Source organism: Vigna radiata, chromosome 8 (genome assembly GCF_000741045.1).
Source record: "Vigna radiata var. radiata cultivar VC1973A chromosome 8, Vradiata_ver6, whole genome shotgun sequence".
Classification (NCBI taxonomy): domain Eukaryota; kingdom Viridiplantae; phylum Streptophyta; class Magnoliopsida; order Fabales; family Fabaceae; genus Vigna; species Vigna radiata.
The window spans coordinates 42278656-42294401 of record NC_028358.1 but is presented as its reverse complement, the minus strand read 5'-3'; the positions used below and the strand labels follow the sequence as shown (position 1 = coordinate 42294401).

General features: G+C 33.8%; 2 protein-coding genes across 2 annotated transcripts; both read left to right on the top strand.

Moving 5' to 3' along the window:
* The first annotated feature begins 2979 nt into the window (after window positions 1-2979).
* Window positions 2980-6031, top strand: LOC106772660. The gene is made up of 3 exons (XM_014659200.2): window positions 2980-3646; window positions 4294-4641; window positions 4732-6031. The coding sequence occupies exons 1-3, from the start codon at window positions 3224-3226 to the stop codon at window positions 5347-5349; spliced, it is 1389 nt and encodes a 462-aa protein (XP_014514686.1). The 5' UTR covers window positions 2980-3223; the 3' UTR covers window positions 5350-6031.
* Window positions 6032-12442: 6411 nt separating this feature from the next.
* Window positions 12443-15340, top strand: LOC106769780 (pentatricopeptide repeat-containing protein At5g02860-like). The gene has a single exon (XM_014655531.2). It carries the CDS (start codon window positions 12672-12674, stop codon window positions 15036-15038), a length of 2367 nt encoding a protein of 788 aa, XP_014511017.1. The 5' UTR covers window positions 12443-12671; the 3' UTR covers window positions 15039-15340.
* Window positions 15341-15746: the final 406 nt, after the last annotated feature.

Genomic DNA, 15746 nt, shown 5'->3' with positions numbered 1-15746 from the left:
CCAAAATTACAAGTTTAAATACATAATTGCAGTGTTATTATTTTTACATATTAGTTTTTATATGATTGAGTCTTTATTTTTTATATTTATTATTAATAATAAGAAATATCTACATACTTAAGTTTATGTTGGTTAATCATATTATACTTGTTTAATTAAGATTTAATTATGAATAATTGATATTAAGACTTATTTTAAACCTTCGATAATAACATTTAACTACAATTGATTAAATGAATAGATTAATTTTGATTTTAATTTTACATCTTTACAATACTATTTTATAATATTAATTGATTAATTATAATTTATCAAAGATTAAAATTATAATAATTCAATTTATGTTCATTTACTTAAATTATTAAAAATTAAATGATTTAATGAGATAATCATATAATAAGATTTAGAAACGTAATTTTTTTACGTAGTTTACACGTGAATTTCTGAAATCCACATCCTATTGTAGTTTATTACATCAAGTTCTCACAATTTGTCAATCAATTATTTTACCAAATTTTTTCTTCTTTATTTTCAACTCTGCTTCATATTTATATGTATCTTTTTTCATATATTTTTTAATTTATTTAAAATACAATATCCAATTTTATAGAATGTTAAATTAATAAATAAGCGTTCTATAACTCAACCATTGCGATGTTTAATGCTTCAACTTAAAAAATATTTTATTGTTCATGAATTTAAAAAACTCGTTGATATCTTTAGGATGATACATATTAATATTTATTTCAACATGTTAGAGTAGTAAAATGATCATAAAAAAAAAAAGAAGTTAATTTTTGTATTTTTAAGAAGAAAAAAAAATAGTGTAAAAATGAATGTAAAAAATTTTGTGTGCCCAAAAATATAATTTATTTATTTGTTTAATAGAGAAATTAGTGATAAATCTAATATTTGTGATTTTTTTTTTATATGTGATCCATCTTGTTAACGTAGAATTTCAACCACAATACTAATTATTATGTAATAATTTTTTACCCGAAGCCCATCAATTCAAAAGTAACAAAGTTAATGAACGAGTTTGGGTAGAAAATGATTATAAATTAACCTGCAAGTACATGTTAAACATGAATTAGCTATGAAAATGACTAAATATATGATAATTTTAGTTATACTTTATTCACGAAATGGTTATATAATATTTAATTAAAAAAAATATTTGATTGGATGGTGACCGGGAATAAGAAACCTGATATTTTAAGAAATCTTTGGCAACAAACTTTACGGAAGTGTTTGGTCTGATCATTTTTTATTTGCTTCTCAATATCGGTAGAGATTTTATTCCTTTGTTTTGTAGTCTCTCAGCAACACGTGAATTAAATTGTAACATAGGAGCGAAGAGATCATGTTACCAGCTACTTATTTTTTTGGCTACATTATCATCTAATTATTTACCTTCATATTATATTTTTAATATATTTCAGATTCCTCAATAACAAGATATGGGAAGGATTCTTAATACTTTTTCAATTCACATTAATATAATAAAATATCTATAAATATTTTCCAGAAAAATTGTACGCAGTATTTTTCTTTTGAATTTATTAAAACAAAACATTTTAGTCAGAATATCTTTTGAATATATTCTCAAATAATTCATTTGAAAATCATGAATTATAGTGTTTCAAGTCATTAATCTATCATTAGCACCCAAACTACGTAATGTTCATTCACTTAATGAAGTTCATTATATATTTTTCGGTTTATAATAAGAGAATTTAGTAATTCCTTTTAAAAAAATAATCTCTTTACCATCATCTAACTAAAGAGTATAACTTTTAATGGGTTTAAATTCTTAATAGTCATAAGAAAAATTTATCAGAAGAAAAATACAAAATAAAACAGATATAAAAATCTATTATCTAACGTATGGATGAGTAAAGTAAAGTTTCGTCATAAAGATAATATTAACATTATTTAATGAGAAATCTAATTAAGAAATCAAGAAAATCCTATTTTTACAAATACATGTAATTTGACTAAAAAATATTTACATTAATTTTTAGTATATTTATATATAAACATAATTTCAAAAAAATCGTAAATTAAAATCTAAAGCTTAAAACACAAAAATAATAAAAAATGAGAATTACAGAGCAAATTTTACATCATATAAAATTAAAAAAATTATAAATCATTTAATTAATTTTTTATATTTATATTTTTAAAATTTTTTCTCTCATAAAACATTATAAGATTAAAAAAATGTGTTTTAATCATGGAACTTGTCTTAAATAATTTGAATTACAAATATTTTTTTTTAAAATATTTCTTATATATTTTAGTGTATCATACCCTTCTTCAACATCCATTTGATATTCCACATTTTTTTCTATTAATTGTTTTTTTCAAAACTCTTAAAAATTCAAATTGAGAAAAAAATTATACTCTTTTAAGATTTTACTATTAAAAAATGTAATTAACATTATTACGGGAACAACTCTCAGTTGCCTTGGATGCATGAATACTATTCCTCTATATTGGGATTGGATTAGCTTTAGTAAGACTTGAATCTCTCATAAATTCGAAGGTAATCTTAATTAATTTATGCTATATCTAAAAAATTTAATACATGTTTAAAAACTGAAACTATCAAATAGTAGTTAATCGTGTACCAAAAAAGACTAATTAATTTAAATATTTCATAAGGTAAAAAGGAAACACACGAAAACGAATTTTAACTAAAGAAAGCTTTATTTAAAAAGATATTAAATTACTGTATATTTATATATAACTTATTTCTTAATTGATTCTGAGAAAACTATTGAATAGCAACTGGTAATATTAATATATATTTTTTATTCTGAATTATTTCCCAATTATTACAGCAGGAAAGAGCGTTTAAATGATAAAATGGAAAAAAAAGAAAATAAAAAAAGGTAAATATTCCGCGGTTGCAACTGCTAGTGCAACTGACCAAAAAGAGGTATATAATATTATCACAACCTTTCAGCCTTCCCATAAAGCAGCAAATAAAATACCATTCTCTCTGAGTTTCGCTTTTTGGTACGCCCACAAACCACACACACACACTCTGCTCCAAACAAAACTCAATTCTTCCAAAACCGTTTTCTCACTCTCTTTTTTCTATATCTATGAAATTCTCTCATTTTCTCTTTCCCTTCTCTTCACTACACACCACTTCTTCCTCACCGTTCTAGGACTGCTTTCTTTCTCTCTTTCTTTTTCTTTTTTACTCTCTCAAATGGAAAATAAGCAGTCTTTCTTCTCCGCTCTCAAAGACGAGGTCGTACGCGGCCTCTCCCCCTCGCGTTCTCGCTCCAAGAGCCCCGCCCGGACCGCCTCCCCCATTTCGGGTCTCCTCCGCCGCAAGAAGCACAACCCAGACTCCTCCGTTGCGAGATCCGCCAGTCTCCGCCCGCTTGGTGAGACGCTCACGCCTCTTATCGAGGGGCCCGACCCGGACGCCTCCGAAAACGGGGATCCCAAGCGAATCGGGTCGGGTCTCGGACACTGGATGAAGGGCCAGCTGTCACGTGCCCCCTCCGTGTCTTACAAGAGGTCTGATCTGAGACTCCTTCTCGGTGTCATGGGCGCCCCACTCGCTCCCGTTCACGTGTGCTCCACCGACCCCTTGCCTCACCTCAGCATTAAAGACACTCCCATTGTGAGTCCTCAGTCATAACGCTTCTCCAATTTCTCTTTTTCTCGAACATGCTTTGGTGTTTTGCTGTTTCTTCGGTACTTTACAGTGAATGAATTCGTTCCTTCTCTCTCTCTCTCTCTCTCTCTCTTGTTTGGATGCTTCTGTTTTGCATTTTTGGTCGTTTTCTCTTCAGCTACTCATAATATGACTTTTCTGGTAACTTATGTAACGTTTTATGCTCCTTGTCGTCTTTTGATCCCGTGCAAGATTCACTGTGGGATTTATAGTTTTATCTCTTGTTCCAAGTGTTTGGCTGAAATCGTTAACCAGGGACACACTCGATCACGTGCCTCCTCTCTGTAATTTCACTTTAAGAGTGCCTGCTGAGAACAGAAATCTGGGATAAAAATAGTTAGAATAGGGAGGAAACAAGAGCCTTTAAAACCGGTTGTGTATTATGAGATAGTTTCTCTTGGCAATAACTCAAATAATTTTCTTAAATTGATGCATTGAACTGTTTCGCAGTATAGGGGGAGAAATGGACCTCTTCTTTTTAGAAATTAAAGTATAAAAAGTGTTGTTAATTGTTAATAGTGAAGTTCAATGGTGATAGGTTAATATTTTTAACTCTTTTTTGGGTTTTATTTTGTTCATGGGTAACCTTGCAGGAAACTTCTTCTGCCCAGTACATATTGCAGCAGTACCTAGCAGCGTCTGGGGGGCTAAAGTTGCAGAGCTCTATACGAAATGCTTATGCGATGGGAAAGGTTAGAATGGTGGCTTCTGAATTTGAAACTGCGACTAAGGTAGTGAAGAACCGAAATGCATCTAGGTGTGCGGAGTCTGGCGGATTCGTGCTCTGGCAGATGAATCCGGACATGTGGTATGTAGAGCTTGTAGTTGGGGGTAGCAAGGTTCATGCTGGCTGCAATGGCAAGCTTGTCTGGAGGCACACCCCTTGGCTCGGTGCTCATACGGCCAAGGGACCCGTGAGGCCTTTGCGGCGTGCTCTTCAGGTTGATTTTGTTTTAAAATTTGCAACTGCACATGTGCTGCTTGTTCCCTTTTTCTCTGTAATTTCTAAGTGTGTATATTTGTTTGATCAGGGTATTGATCCTAGAACCACTGCAAGTATGTTTGCCGATGCCAGATGCATAGGAGAAAAAAACATCAATGGTGAGGATTGCTTCATCCTGAAGCTTTGTACTGACCCTGAAACATTGAAGGCTCGGAGTGAGGGTCCTGCTGAGATCATAAGGCATGTCTTGTTCGGCTACTTCAGCCAGAAGACTGGTCTTCTTGTTCACATTGAGGACTCTCATCTGACGCGCATCCAATCTAATGGGGGTGATGCAGTTTATTGGGAGACAACAATCAATTCATTCCTCGGTGATTACAAGCCTGTGGAAGGTATAATGATTGCCCACTCTGGGCATTCTGTAGTAACCCTTTTCAGGTTTGGGGAGATGGCCATGAGCCACACTAAAACAAAAATGGAAGAGGCCTGGACGATTGAAGAGGTTGCATTCAATGTACCGGGTCTTTCAGTTGATTGCTTCATTCCCCCAGCCGATTTGCGAACAGGGTCTGTAAGCGAAGCTTGTGAACTTCCTCAGGACGAAAGAGGAAAAAACTCATTAGCAGTACACCGAGCCAAAGTTGTTGCACTGGAGAAATCACATAATTGCAGTATTGATAACATGATCTGGAAGATGGAAATCTAACGTTGGGGGTAGGATCAATTCAAGGCAATTGTTAATAGCAGTCATTAGTTTTTGACTACTAACGTTTAGATGTTAGAGTAGGGGGTTCAGTTGGTTCTTTTTGTGGAAGTTTGTTCATGCCTCTATATAGTTCTGTAAATAGAGCATAAAAATTCACGGGTATTACGCACACCTGATTGAATGTTTATACTCAATGCAGAATCCAACTATGGAGTTGGAGCTCGTTTTTCCACTTCGGAATAGAGCAATTGGAGGTTAATTTTAGTTTACCTTCCATAAACGAGGTAAGGTGGCGAAACTCCGGTATAGTGGACCCATTAAACTTTTGTTACTTAGCAACATATCTAAGCGTCGATGGTGGTAATATTAAAGAGTCTACCATCGACCTCAGCCAGTTTGGCGCTAACAGCTTCTACATGGTGTGGAAGTTATGTGCTTGAAAAGGCAACGTGGGTGTTTTGCCGAGATAATGGAGTAGGGTTACAGGAACAATGCTCAGTCTATATTGATGTACCAAACATCTCTTTTATATTTCCGGTTGTGTTATGATGTTATTTTGTCAGTGCTCCTGATAATGAAATTGTCAGAGAATGAATGCTCGTGATGGATATGTCACTCTTTACATTATGTTTTTACATAGTTTCTGTGTGCTTGTAAATAGTATAACCATAATTCACTTTAATTTCTCATTAGAGATTATGGTCTTGGGTATTCTCCCAAATTTATTTATATATATGGTAAAGTTGTGTGCAAAAGAAAAACGGAATGGTACCACTGACTAGAATCGTCAAGAAAACTAGTTATCGAGCTTAGTATACTAATCGCATAATGAGATTCAAATCTTATTTGCGGGCACATCAGTCCAGTGTGTCTATTATTGAATCACATCATCAATCATATATTGATTAATTAAATGTTCGTATCAAATTATATTTATGAAGGAGAGACAGGGAACGTTGTAATGTCGATTGTTTACTTATTTGTTAAAAGTTAGTAAATGTGAATCTTAGAACTCCCAAATTACTAAATTGTAAGCATATCAAATTAATGATTGTCAGTGCAAGGATTAGTTAAAAACTTTTGTCATTCCACATGTTACTGCAGGTGTGGAAGCTTCGCTCATTTTCCCACGGTCTTGGTCAAATGGGAAGAAAATGGTGACCTAAAGGGAAATCTAATATTTTTTTAAGTATAGGGTGCAGAAGACAGGGAGTAGGGAATAAATAAAGTTAATTTGGTTACGTTTCTGATGAAAGGCGCGCGCGTGTCTTTTGTGTGTCTGAACATGATTATGGAACAACCAACCCGAGTTTTGGGGCTTCCAAAGCCCAAGGGATGTTACCACCTTCTTTCGCTTTCTTGCTCAATTTTAAGGCAGTCTTTATTGTTTTCTTTTGCTTTATCAGATAGCGTTTTTTACTTGTTTATCTTCTTGAACAATACTCCTAGAGGAAGATTCCCAAAGCAGTCAATATGAATTAAGCTTTGTTTCTTATTCTTCTTAATTTTAATTATTCCATCTGTATTACTCCTTTTCTCTTTAGTGACACCTTGTTGAATCGTGTTGTCTAGCCTCTAACATGCAAATGTTGCATTAATATATTTGTTTGCCCATTTTCAGTGGCCTGCAGTCTAAGCTAATGTATTAACCCGGAAGCTTTTCTTTTTCTCTTGGTAAATAGCTTTGCCTTTAATAAAAAGTTCCTTTAAGGGTGTACGTGTACCATCCATTAAATTTTAACGACTTTAAAACTACATTACACTATAAATTAAATATGGGAGTATATGCTCTTTCTTCTGTACTTCATAGAAAACCTCGCTTTAAAATAGTAATATCGTGTTATCTTTTCACATTTTTGTGGGGGCGAGGTCAAATGTGTAAACATTTATGGCCATCACCATCCCCATGCTTGCTAAATTAATTGTCTGTGGTTAGAGAAACTGGAATGCGACTTATGTTAGGTTGGATGGGTTTGTAAATTCTATCAACTTACTTTGCAACATCTTATGTCATAGCAGCAGTTAAAAAGGAAAAACGACACTAACATTCTGAGATCGGGTGAACGTAATTAATTTTGGTCCCTCATCTCTGTTCTCTTACGCCCCTCCTTTACATTTTAAAACTGTCATCCTAATCACGGTGGAGTCAAATCCAGGTGGCTTTGGTAGCTTTTTCATTATTTTACCATTTTAAAAGATGTGAATGCAATTAACACAACGAAACAGACAACCCAACCTCCCTTCAACGTGTACATTCTAAAACGGTAAACTTGGAAAATATGTGGTCAATCCTAAGCCTAGTGTATAGGTACTTGTGTACACATGCACACACAGTTACCGTGGCGCTGTAATAGGATAACAATGGATATAGCCCAGGGTCAAATGGATTTCAAGATCCAAATTAATTAGCCGTCTCAGAATTCAGTTCCAAACTTCAATTGCTCGTGCAACATTGGACAAAGTTCCTACCAAATACAATAACTACACCTACTATGCTCGTTAGCTAGTGATAAGACACTCAAATTTTACTCCTTCACTAGTTTTCCTCACGCTCATTATTAATTATTATAAGGTGAGTTTAGGCCTAACTTAACTCCACAAAATCAGTTCTTAAGGTGAAGTTTGCACCTCACTTATATATTATAAATTGACTTTATCTCTAGTCGATATGGGATTTCCAACATATCCCCTTCACGCCGAGGTATAGACATCTCGTGTGTGATAGTAAAAATTGGGTGGTCCAACAGCAGTTCCGACAACGGGTGGAAACAGAAATGCCCACTTAGAACTCGCTAGGATAGGCTCTAATTATGGTTCTGATACCATATTAGAAGTAGGTTTTAGGCTTGGTTGATTTCCTTTGTGGAGTAGCAGTGACAGGTTCAACAGAAACAAGTTGAGAAGAAAAACTAACAGGGGTGAAACAATAGAAGGAGAAGATGTAGATGGTAAAGAGGATTGATCAGTAACTTCTGAGAAAAGAGGTAATGGAGATGAATTGATTTTGGTGACCAAATCCAGTGAATTTAAATTTTGTAAGTGAGGCATTTCTGTTTCCAATACTCCTCTCCAAAAAAATGTAACATCTTCCTTCAACTTACACTATCATCCTTACTATATTCATCCCGTAGTCGTGGATCAAATTGTTAAAAATTTAATTATGAATTTAAGTTTCAGATTGGATAAAAATAAAAAATAGAATACTATATAAATATAAAAGACTCGTTAACTTAATTGTCTTGAGATTTTTAATAGAAAATGGTATGAATATCTCATGTGATTGAACTCATATCTTATAGATGTTTGGGGTTCTCAGATGAATCCCTCCTTTATAGATCGAACACCTTATGGTTATTGGGTTGAATAAAAGAAAACAGCTTTGCTTGGTAACATAGGCCTTCGATTTTGAACCTCACCTTATTTTGTTTATCTTAATATAAGATCCAAATATTTAAAAATTACACAATGCAGAAATCAAAGACAAAATTCTAGATGACAGTGCCCGAGTAATATTTGTTTGACTTCCTTAAACATGTCTCCTTCCTTGCATGAACATGTTATATTCCAAGTTGACTTACACAACTTTTAATTTAATCATGAAAATGCTCGGAGCCTTCCTACCAAACCCAAGAGCTCTTCTTCTTCTTCTTCTTCCGTTGACTGATTTAGCATTAAGAAAAGGGATTCACCTCGTGAAATGTATAGTAATAATATTAATATTTCATATACAAAAAATTATAATCCACGGGATTGTTTTTGCATTTCATGAAAATATTCCTTTTAATTTGTGAACCAGTGGTGTTGAGATGTTGTCGACATCGGCATCTTACATGCATTCCTTAAAGATGAATTCTGTTTGAAGATGATGAAACAGTAAATGTAAAATATTTATTGGCAGAGAGGATGATGTTAGTGAAGAAGTGCGAAGTGTGAGGCAATTGCCTTGACTTTTGTGAGTCTGGTTTCTCTGACAGTGTTAGCATAACAGGGTGAGAAGTTTAAAGAGATGCGTGCGTGCGAACACAGAGAAGAGGAGTGACGAGGTTGCACCTTAAAATAGTAGTATTACTGAAGTGAAATCGTGGAAGGAGTGTCGGCAGAGGAGGCTTGGTATGCACGGAGATGGAGACAAATTTATTATACTGCTGCCGAGACCTGTAATTGATGCATACTAAACATATTTATGACACTGTCCATGTGGTACCATTGATTCCCATTACACAAATTCAGTATCCCACTCTAAACATCTTCTTTCACTCTCACATATCTCCATACCTTATTATTGTCTTTGCCACCAGGGGAAGAACCACCCCATGCAATTATTACTTACTATATTTTTCACACCTTTACCAAAATAACATAATTCTCCCTGATTTTTATAAAATTGTGAAAATGGCATTTGCACGTGCAGAGTGTGCTGTCATTTATTGTCCACCAGGGTGTGTTCATATTCTGTACCTGCACACCTTCATGCAATTTAAGGAGGGTATTAGCAACTCTAACATGCCTTCTAAATAACTGTGTACTGTGTACTTCTCAATTAAAATAACCACTCAAATCTAATGTCAATTTAATTAATTTTAATATATTTAATAATCTCAACCAATGCACTCCCTTCAAGATTAAGGTTTCTTGTCCACGCTCTATTAAAAATTTAATTTAGTTTCATTAAATTGATTTATGAGACGAGTTTATCTTTAGTTTATGAGTGAGATTTTATTTTTCTCAGTATCTATATATATATATATATATATATATATATATATATATATATATCAGTTAAAATGCAAATATCATATTTACATACCTGGATCTACAAAAAAATATATAAAAGTACGTTAGAAAGAATCGTTTATAACGTGTTCAACTATTTATGTTTTCATTCCATTATTATAGTAATATCCTTGTATATTTTATACAGAAAATTTGAAATAAAATAAGTGCATCCAGTATTTTTAAATTATAAGAAACAAATATATACAATACTTTTTAATCACTAAAAAGGTTATAGGTAAATAAATATAAAAAGTGTTAAAGTTGTTATTAGAAGAAAACTTACTCTATCATACGAAGCTCTAGTTAGTCATAATCAGCACTATCAACTATGGTCCATTTATCAATCAATAATCGCTCATTAAGTAGATTGGTCAAATATGGATTGAATTGATCAGTATAAATTGTCTTAAAAGATTAACCATGAAAGTAATCAAAGGTAAAGTATAATTATTTGCATTTTGATCGTAATTAGGTTAAAATTAATTATAAATTCATCTCAAAATTTATAAATAAAAATTTGAGATAAGAAAATGAGTTATTTGCATTTATTATTATAATGATTACTAACTATCAAACTTTGAATTAACTTTAATACTGCAGTGTCGTTTACGTATATTTCTTGGGATGAATGGAATTTGTGAACAAATTTTTAGATTTTAAATGATATTATATTGTGAATCTTGACTTTATACCCGAAACATTTACTTATATAGAATCATAAGTGTTATTAATAGTTTTTTCAAATCATGTTTAGAGTTTTATCTTGATAATATATTGTATATTTAAGAAAATGCAAGTAAAATACTAAATATGTTGATATCAATGATAGGTATGTATGATTTGTCTTTACTATAACATGTGTTGATAGCATTGAATTACATAAATAGTTTTGATGAGGGTTTCCATCGGTAAGAGCTGTATTGATTTGCATATTGATATCATATATGTGAATTTGGACCGCAGGTAGGTAACTTTTATTATTATTATTATTATTATTATTATTATTATTATTATTATTATTATTATTATTATTATTATTATTATCACCTGCACTCAATGCATGCAGCATGCAGCTCTGCCATTCTTTTTACTGCAGTGCAGGTTTTGTGAATAAAGCTTGTAATTTAAGGGACCAAATATGAAACTCTACCATAGAAATAAGAAACCAGGTTTAAAATATGGGATAGTTTCCTCTTTACGAACAAAGAAATAAAGGTTGAAGTGTATTATTGTTTGATTCTTCAAAATCATGGCACCACTGGGATGGCTACGGCATTACATCCGACAAAAGCCCACTCACTTCCCATTTTAAACTTCACAAAAAATGGAGGACATGTCAAAGAGTAAAACCGTGGGTGTGAATTGCACTGGGCTTTGCAAATTATGGAAGATTCATTTAAATGTCAAACAAAAAAGGGAGTTACTCCCTGTACCTCCCCAATTCCAACCCACACCCCCCCCCCAACTTTTTTGAATGTTTTTTAAATACAAAATTAACCTTTATGTTTTTTTTATTTTTACCATTTTATCCCTATTTACTAAAGTTAACCTACTCTTTTACAGTCTGCCTCAGTCAAAACACGCAGAGTCAGATTCCTCTCCTTCGTATTCTCACCCCCACCCCCACCAAAGCTTTTGAAACGCTCCTCCTCCAAACGCTCTCTGCAACTCTCACTCTCCCATTTATACGTTAAAAATATATTTAAAAATAATACATCAAAACATATAAATTCCATTATTAAAATATCTGAAAATTAATATAAAAAGTAAACTAATAAAAACAAATTTTAAAAATGAAATGGGGGGTGGGAGTTAGAATTGGGGAGGTACAGGGAGTAACCCCCAACAAAAAAACATACGAAGCAAAGTATTGTTTGGGCTGGGTTTTGCAACACTGTGGGCCTTTTCCTTGCAGTCGACCGACCAAAAAAAAACACAGACAAATTTAGGAAAAAAAAGAAATTTAATAATTAAAAAAGTCTAATTATTTCTGATTTGTAATAAATTTGTATATTTTTAATTAAGTTTTTATAAACTTTTTATTTATTAAATACAATAAAATTTATATTTTTTTATTGAACTCTCATCATTAAAAATTTCTACTGAGTGATTATATAATATAAACTCACGTCTGAACAAATTAAACTACATATATTCAATTACAAAATATAAAATTTTGTAATAATTAATATATATATATATATATATATATATATATATATATATATATATATATATATATATATAAAATTAAGAGGAACTTCATTTATAAAGAAAGTCGTATTGATTAAAACTTTAATTGTATAAATTTGGATTTTTCCTAAGTTTGAAGAGTTGATTTATTAATGGAAGTGTGAGATTAATGCTCTGTTTAGTTCATAGTCTTCCATGGATTCTTTCTGAAGGATGAGCAGAGGGAATTATTTCTTGGTGCACCTCTCAGTTCAAACTCAACTGTGATCGTGAAGATTTTTGAGGCCAGGCTTCAAAATTCAACTCTGTGATTGAGATTTGATTGCTTTTAGAAACAAACTGCATCACATTCCATGGCGCAGAATGTTTCTGTCCCTCTCATCCTCCCAAACCCACCCACAGCCTCACCGTCAAACACCACATTCCCAAAAACCCTAACCCTAACCCCTCTTCTCCAAGACCTATTTTTTAACAAAAAACCCTCTTCTTCGCCTCGTCTATACGTCACCACCTCCACCCACCCCACTCCCCGCCTCTCACCTCAGGCTCACCGAATTCTCCAAACTCTAATCCACCCTTCCTTCGATTCCAATAGCTTCCACCAAATCTTCCCTCCCCTATTCCACCAACCGGCTTCTTCCTCTCTCTCCTCTGACATTCTCGGCATAATCAAGGCTTTAGGGTTTAACAACAAGTTCGACCTCGCATTGTCCGTCTTTGATTTTATTCGAACCCGAAACGACCTCGTTTCGCTCTTGAACGGTTCCGTGATTGCCGTGATTGTCACCCTTCTCGGTAAAACGGGTAGGGCTTCCCACGCGGCGTCGCTGCTTCACGATCTAGAAACCGACGGGGTTGAGGTTGATGTGTATGGCTACACTTCTCTCATAACTGCTTATGCAAATAATAGAAAGTACAGAGATGCACTCAAGGTGTTTGGCAAAATGAAAGAAGTGGGGTGTGAACCCACCTTGATTACTTACAATGCAATTTTGAATGTTTATGGGAAGATGGGCGTGCCTTGGACTAAGATCATTGCTCTTGTTCAGGATATGAAGTGCCGTGGCCTTGCCCCTGATTTGTGTACTTACAATACCCTTATAAGTTGTTGTAGGGCGGGTTCTTTGTATGAAGAGGCTCTTGATCTTTTCGAGGAGATTAAGGTGGCTGGATTTACACCTGATGTGGTTACTTATAATGTGTTGTTGGATGTTTATGGTAAGTCCAGGAGGCCGAAAGAAGCCATCGAGGTTCTGAAACAGATGGAGCTGGATGGTTTTCTGCCTAGCGTTGTTACTTACAACTCGTTGGTGTCGGCTTACGTTAGAGGTGGCTTGCTGGAGGATGCCTTGGAGCTTAAGAGGAAAATGGTGGAGAAAGGGATTAAGCCTGACGTTTACACTTATACTACGCTTTTGTCAGGGTTTGTGAAAGCGGGGAAAGATGAGCTTGCAATGGATGTTTTTGGGGAAATGAGAGATGTGGGGTGCAAGCCTAATATATGCACCTTTAATGCGCTTATTAAGATGTATGGTGACAGAGGAAAGTTCGAGGAAATGGAGAGAGTTTTCAAGGAGATCAAAGTGTGCAAGTGTTCCCCTGATATTGTTACTTGGAATACACTTTTGGCAGTTTTTGGACAAAATGGAATGGACTCTGAAGTGTCGGGAGTTTTTGAAGAAATGAAGAGAGCTGGGTTTGTGCCGGAGAGGGACACCTTCAACACTCTGATAAGTGCGTATGGCAGGTGTGGTTCATTTGACCAGGCTATGTCTGTTTATAAGAGAATGCTGGAGGCTGGAGTGAGTCCTGATCTTTCTACTTACAATGCTGTTTTGGCAACACTGGCTCGAGGAGGGCTTTGGGAACAATCTGAGAAAGTACTTACTGAAATGAAAGATTGTGGATGTAAACCTAATGAGGCAACATATTCTTCTTTGCTCCATGCTTACGCCAATGGAAGAGAGGTTGAAAGGATGAATGCTCTAGCAGAGGAAATATACTCTGACAGAATTAAAACCCATACTGTTCTTTTGAACACACTTGTTCTAGTAAATAGCAAGGTTGATCTTGTAGAACAAACTGAACGTGCATTTTTGGAGTTTAGGAAGAGAGGAATCTTGCCTGATATTACTACTATGAATGCAATGCTTTCCATTTATGGGAGGAAGAATAAGAAGGGATCCAAAGCCAATGAGATTTTAAACTACATGTATGAGAGTGGATTGACTCTAAGTTTGACTACTTATAATAGCTTGATGTATTGGTACAGCCGCACAAAAAATTTCCAAAAATCAGAGCAAATCTTGAGGGAGATTCTGGATAAAGGTATTGAACCCGATGTTGTCTCATACAACGTAGTTATTTATGCATATTGCAGAAATCGCATGATGGAGGAGGCAAAAAGGATATTTGAAGAAATGAAAGATCCTGCTCCTGCTCCGGATGTTGTAACTTACAACACATTTATAGCAACTTACGCAGCTGACTCAATGTTTGTGGAGGCCATTGATGTAGTTCGGCATATGATCAAGCAAGGATGTAGGCCAAACCAGAATACTTACAACTCCATAGTTGACTGGTACTGTAAGTTGAATTTGCGAGATGAGGCATGCAATTTTGTTCAAGACCTTGGCAACCTTGATCCACATATTGCTGAGGAGGAAAAAAGCAGGTTACTTGAGCGCATAACAAAGAAATGGTCACAAGTTAAACCATGATTGAGAGTCTCTGGAGCCTTTTTATTGGAAACTTCGTGATCCCCTTGTCCATTCTCTTAGGCTCTATTTAGATCAACTTTTCAATAAACACTTCCAGGACAAGAAATTCGATGTCAAAATGATTCAGAATTTTCTTATGATATAAAAATAATTTATGCACCTCATGAGGAGTTTTGTAGCAAATAAAGTTTATAAAAAGAATATGTATAATAAGTTTTATTCATCTTATTATCTTTTTTCTATAAACATGTAACTTGGGAAAGTTTATCTAAATGAGATCTTAGTCTTTTCCTTCTTATCAATCCATGTCTGTAAAACTTGGCTTGAAAGGTTGGCATATAAGTCATAACTGGCTGTTTGATCTGAAGAAAAACCAGTACCACGAGCTCTACTTTGCCAACTGTTGGGAAGTTACATTAAATATAGTGAAATTATTTAATTCTTAATATTTTTACTGAGTTAGTTATTATATTTTTTAGTTTTTTTTATTTACATGTTTATTTTGTTATTATACTTTTGTCTCTGTTTTCGTAACTATTTTGTTCTAAATTAATTAAATTAAGATTATAATTTGGAAAGATATTAATTAAAATTTTTAAAAAGGACAGGTAAAAAAATTATAAAAACTCGACCGTCAAAAAGAACAAAAATATATTAATTTTTTAAAAAATGTTGAATACAGAAGATGCCTTCCGACTAACACCATTA

Coding starts and splice junctions, on each gene's coding strand:
- LOC106772660 (XM_014659200.2), top strand. CDS start 3,224: ATGGAAAATAAGCAGTCTTTCTTCTCCGCTCTCAAAGACGAGGTCGTA. Junction 3,647..4,293: donor GCATTAAAGACACTCCCATT/GTGAGTCCTCAG, acceptor GTAACCTTGCAG/GAAACTTCTTCTGCCCAGTA. Junction 4,642..4,731: donor CTTTGCGGCGTGCTCTTCAG/GTTGATTTTGTT, acceptor TTGTTTGATCAG/GGTATTGATCCTAGAACCAC.
- LOC106769780 (XM_014655531.2), top strand. CDS start 12,672: ATGGCGCAGAATGTTTCTGTCCCTCTCATCCTCCCAAACCCACCCACA.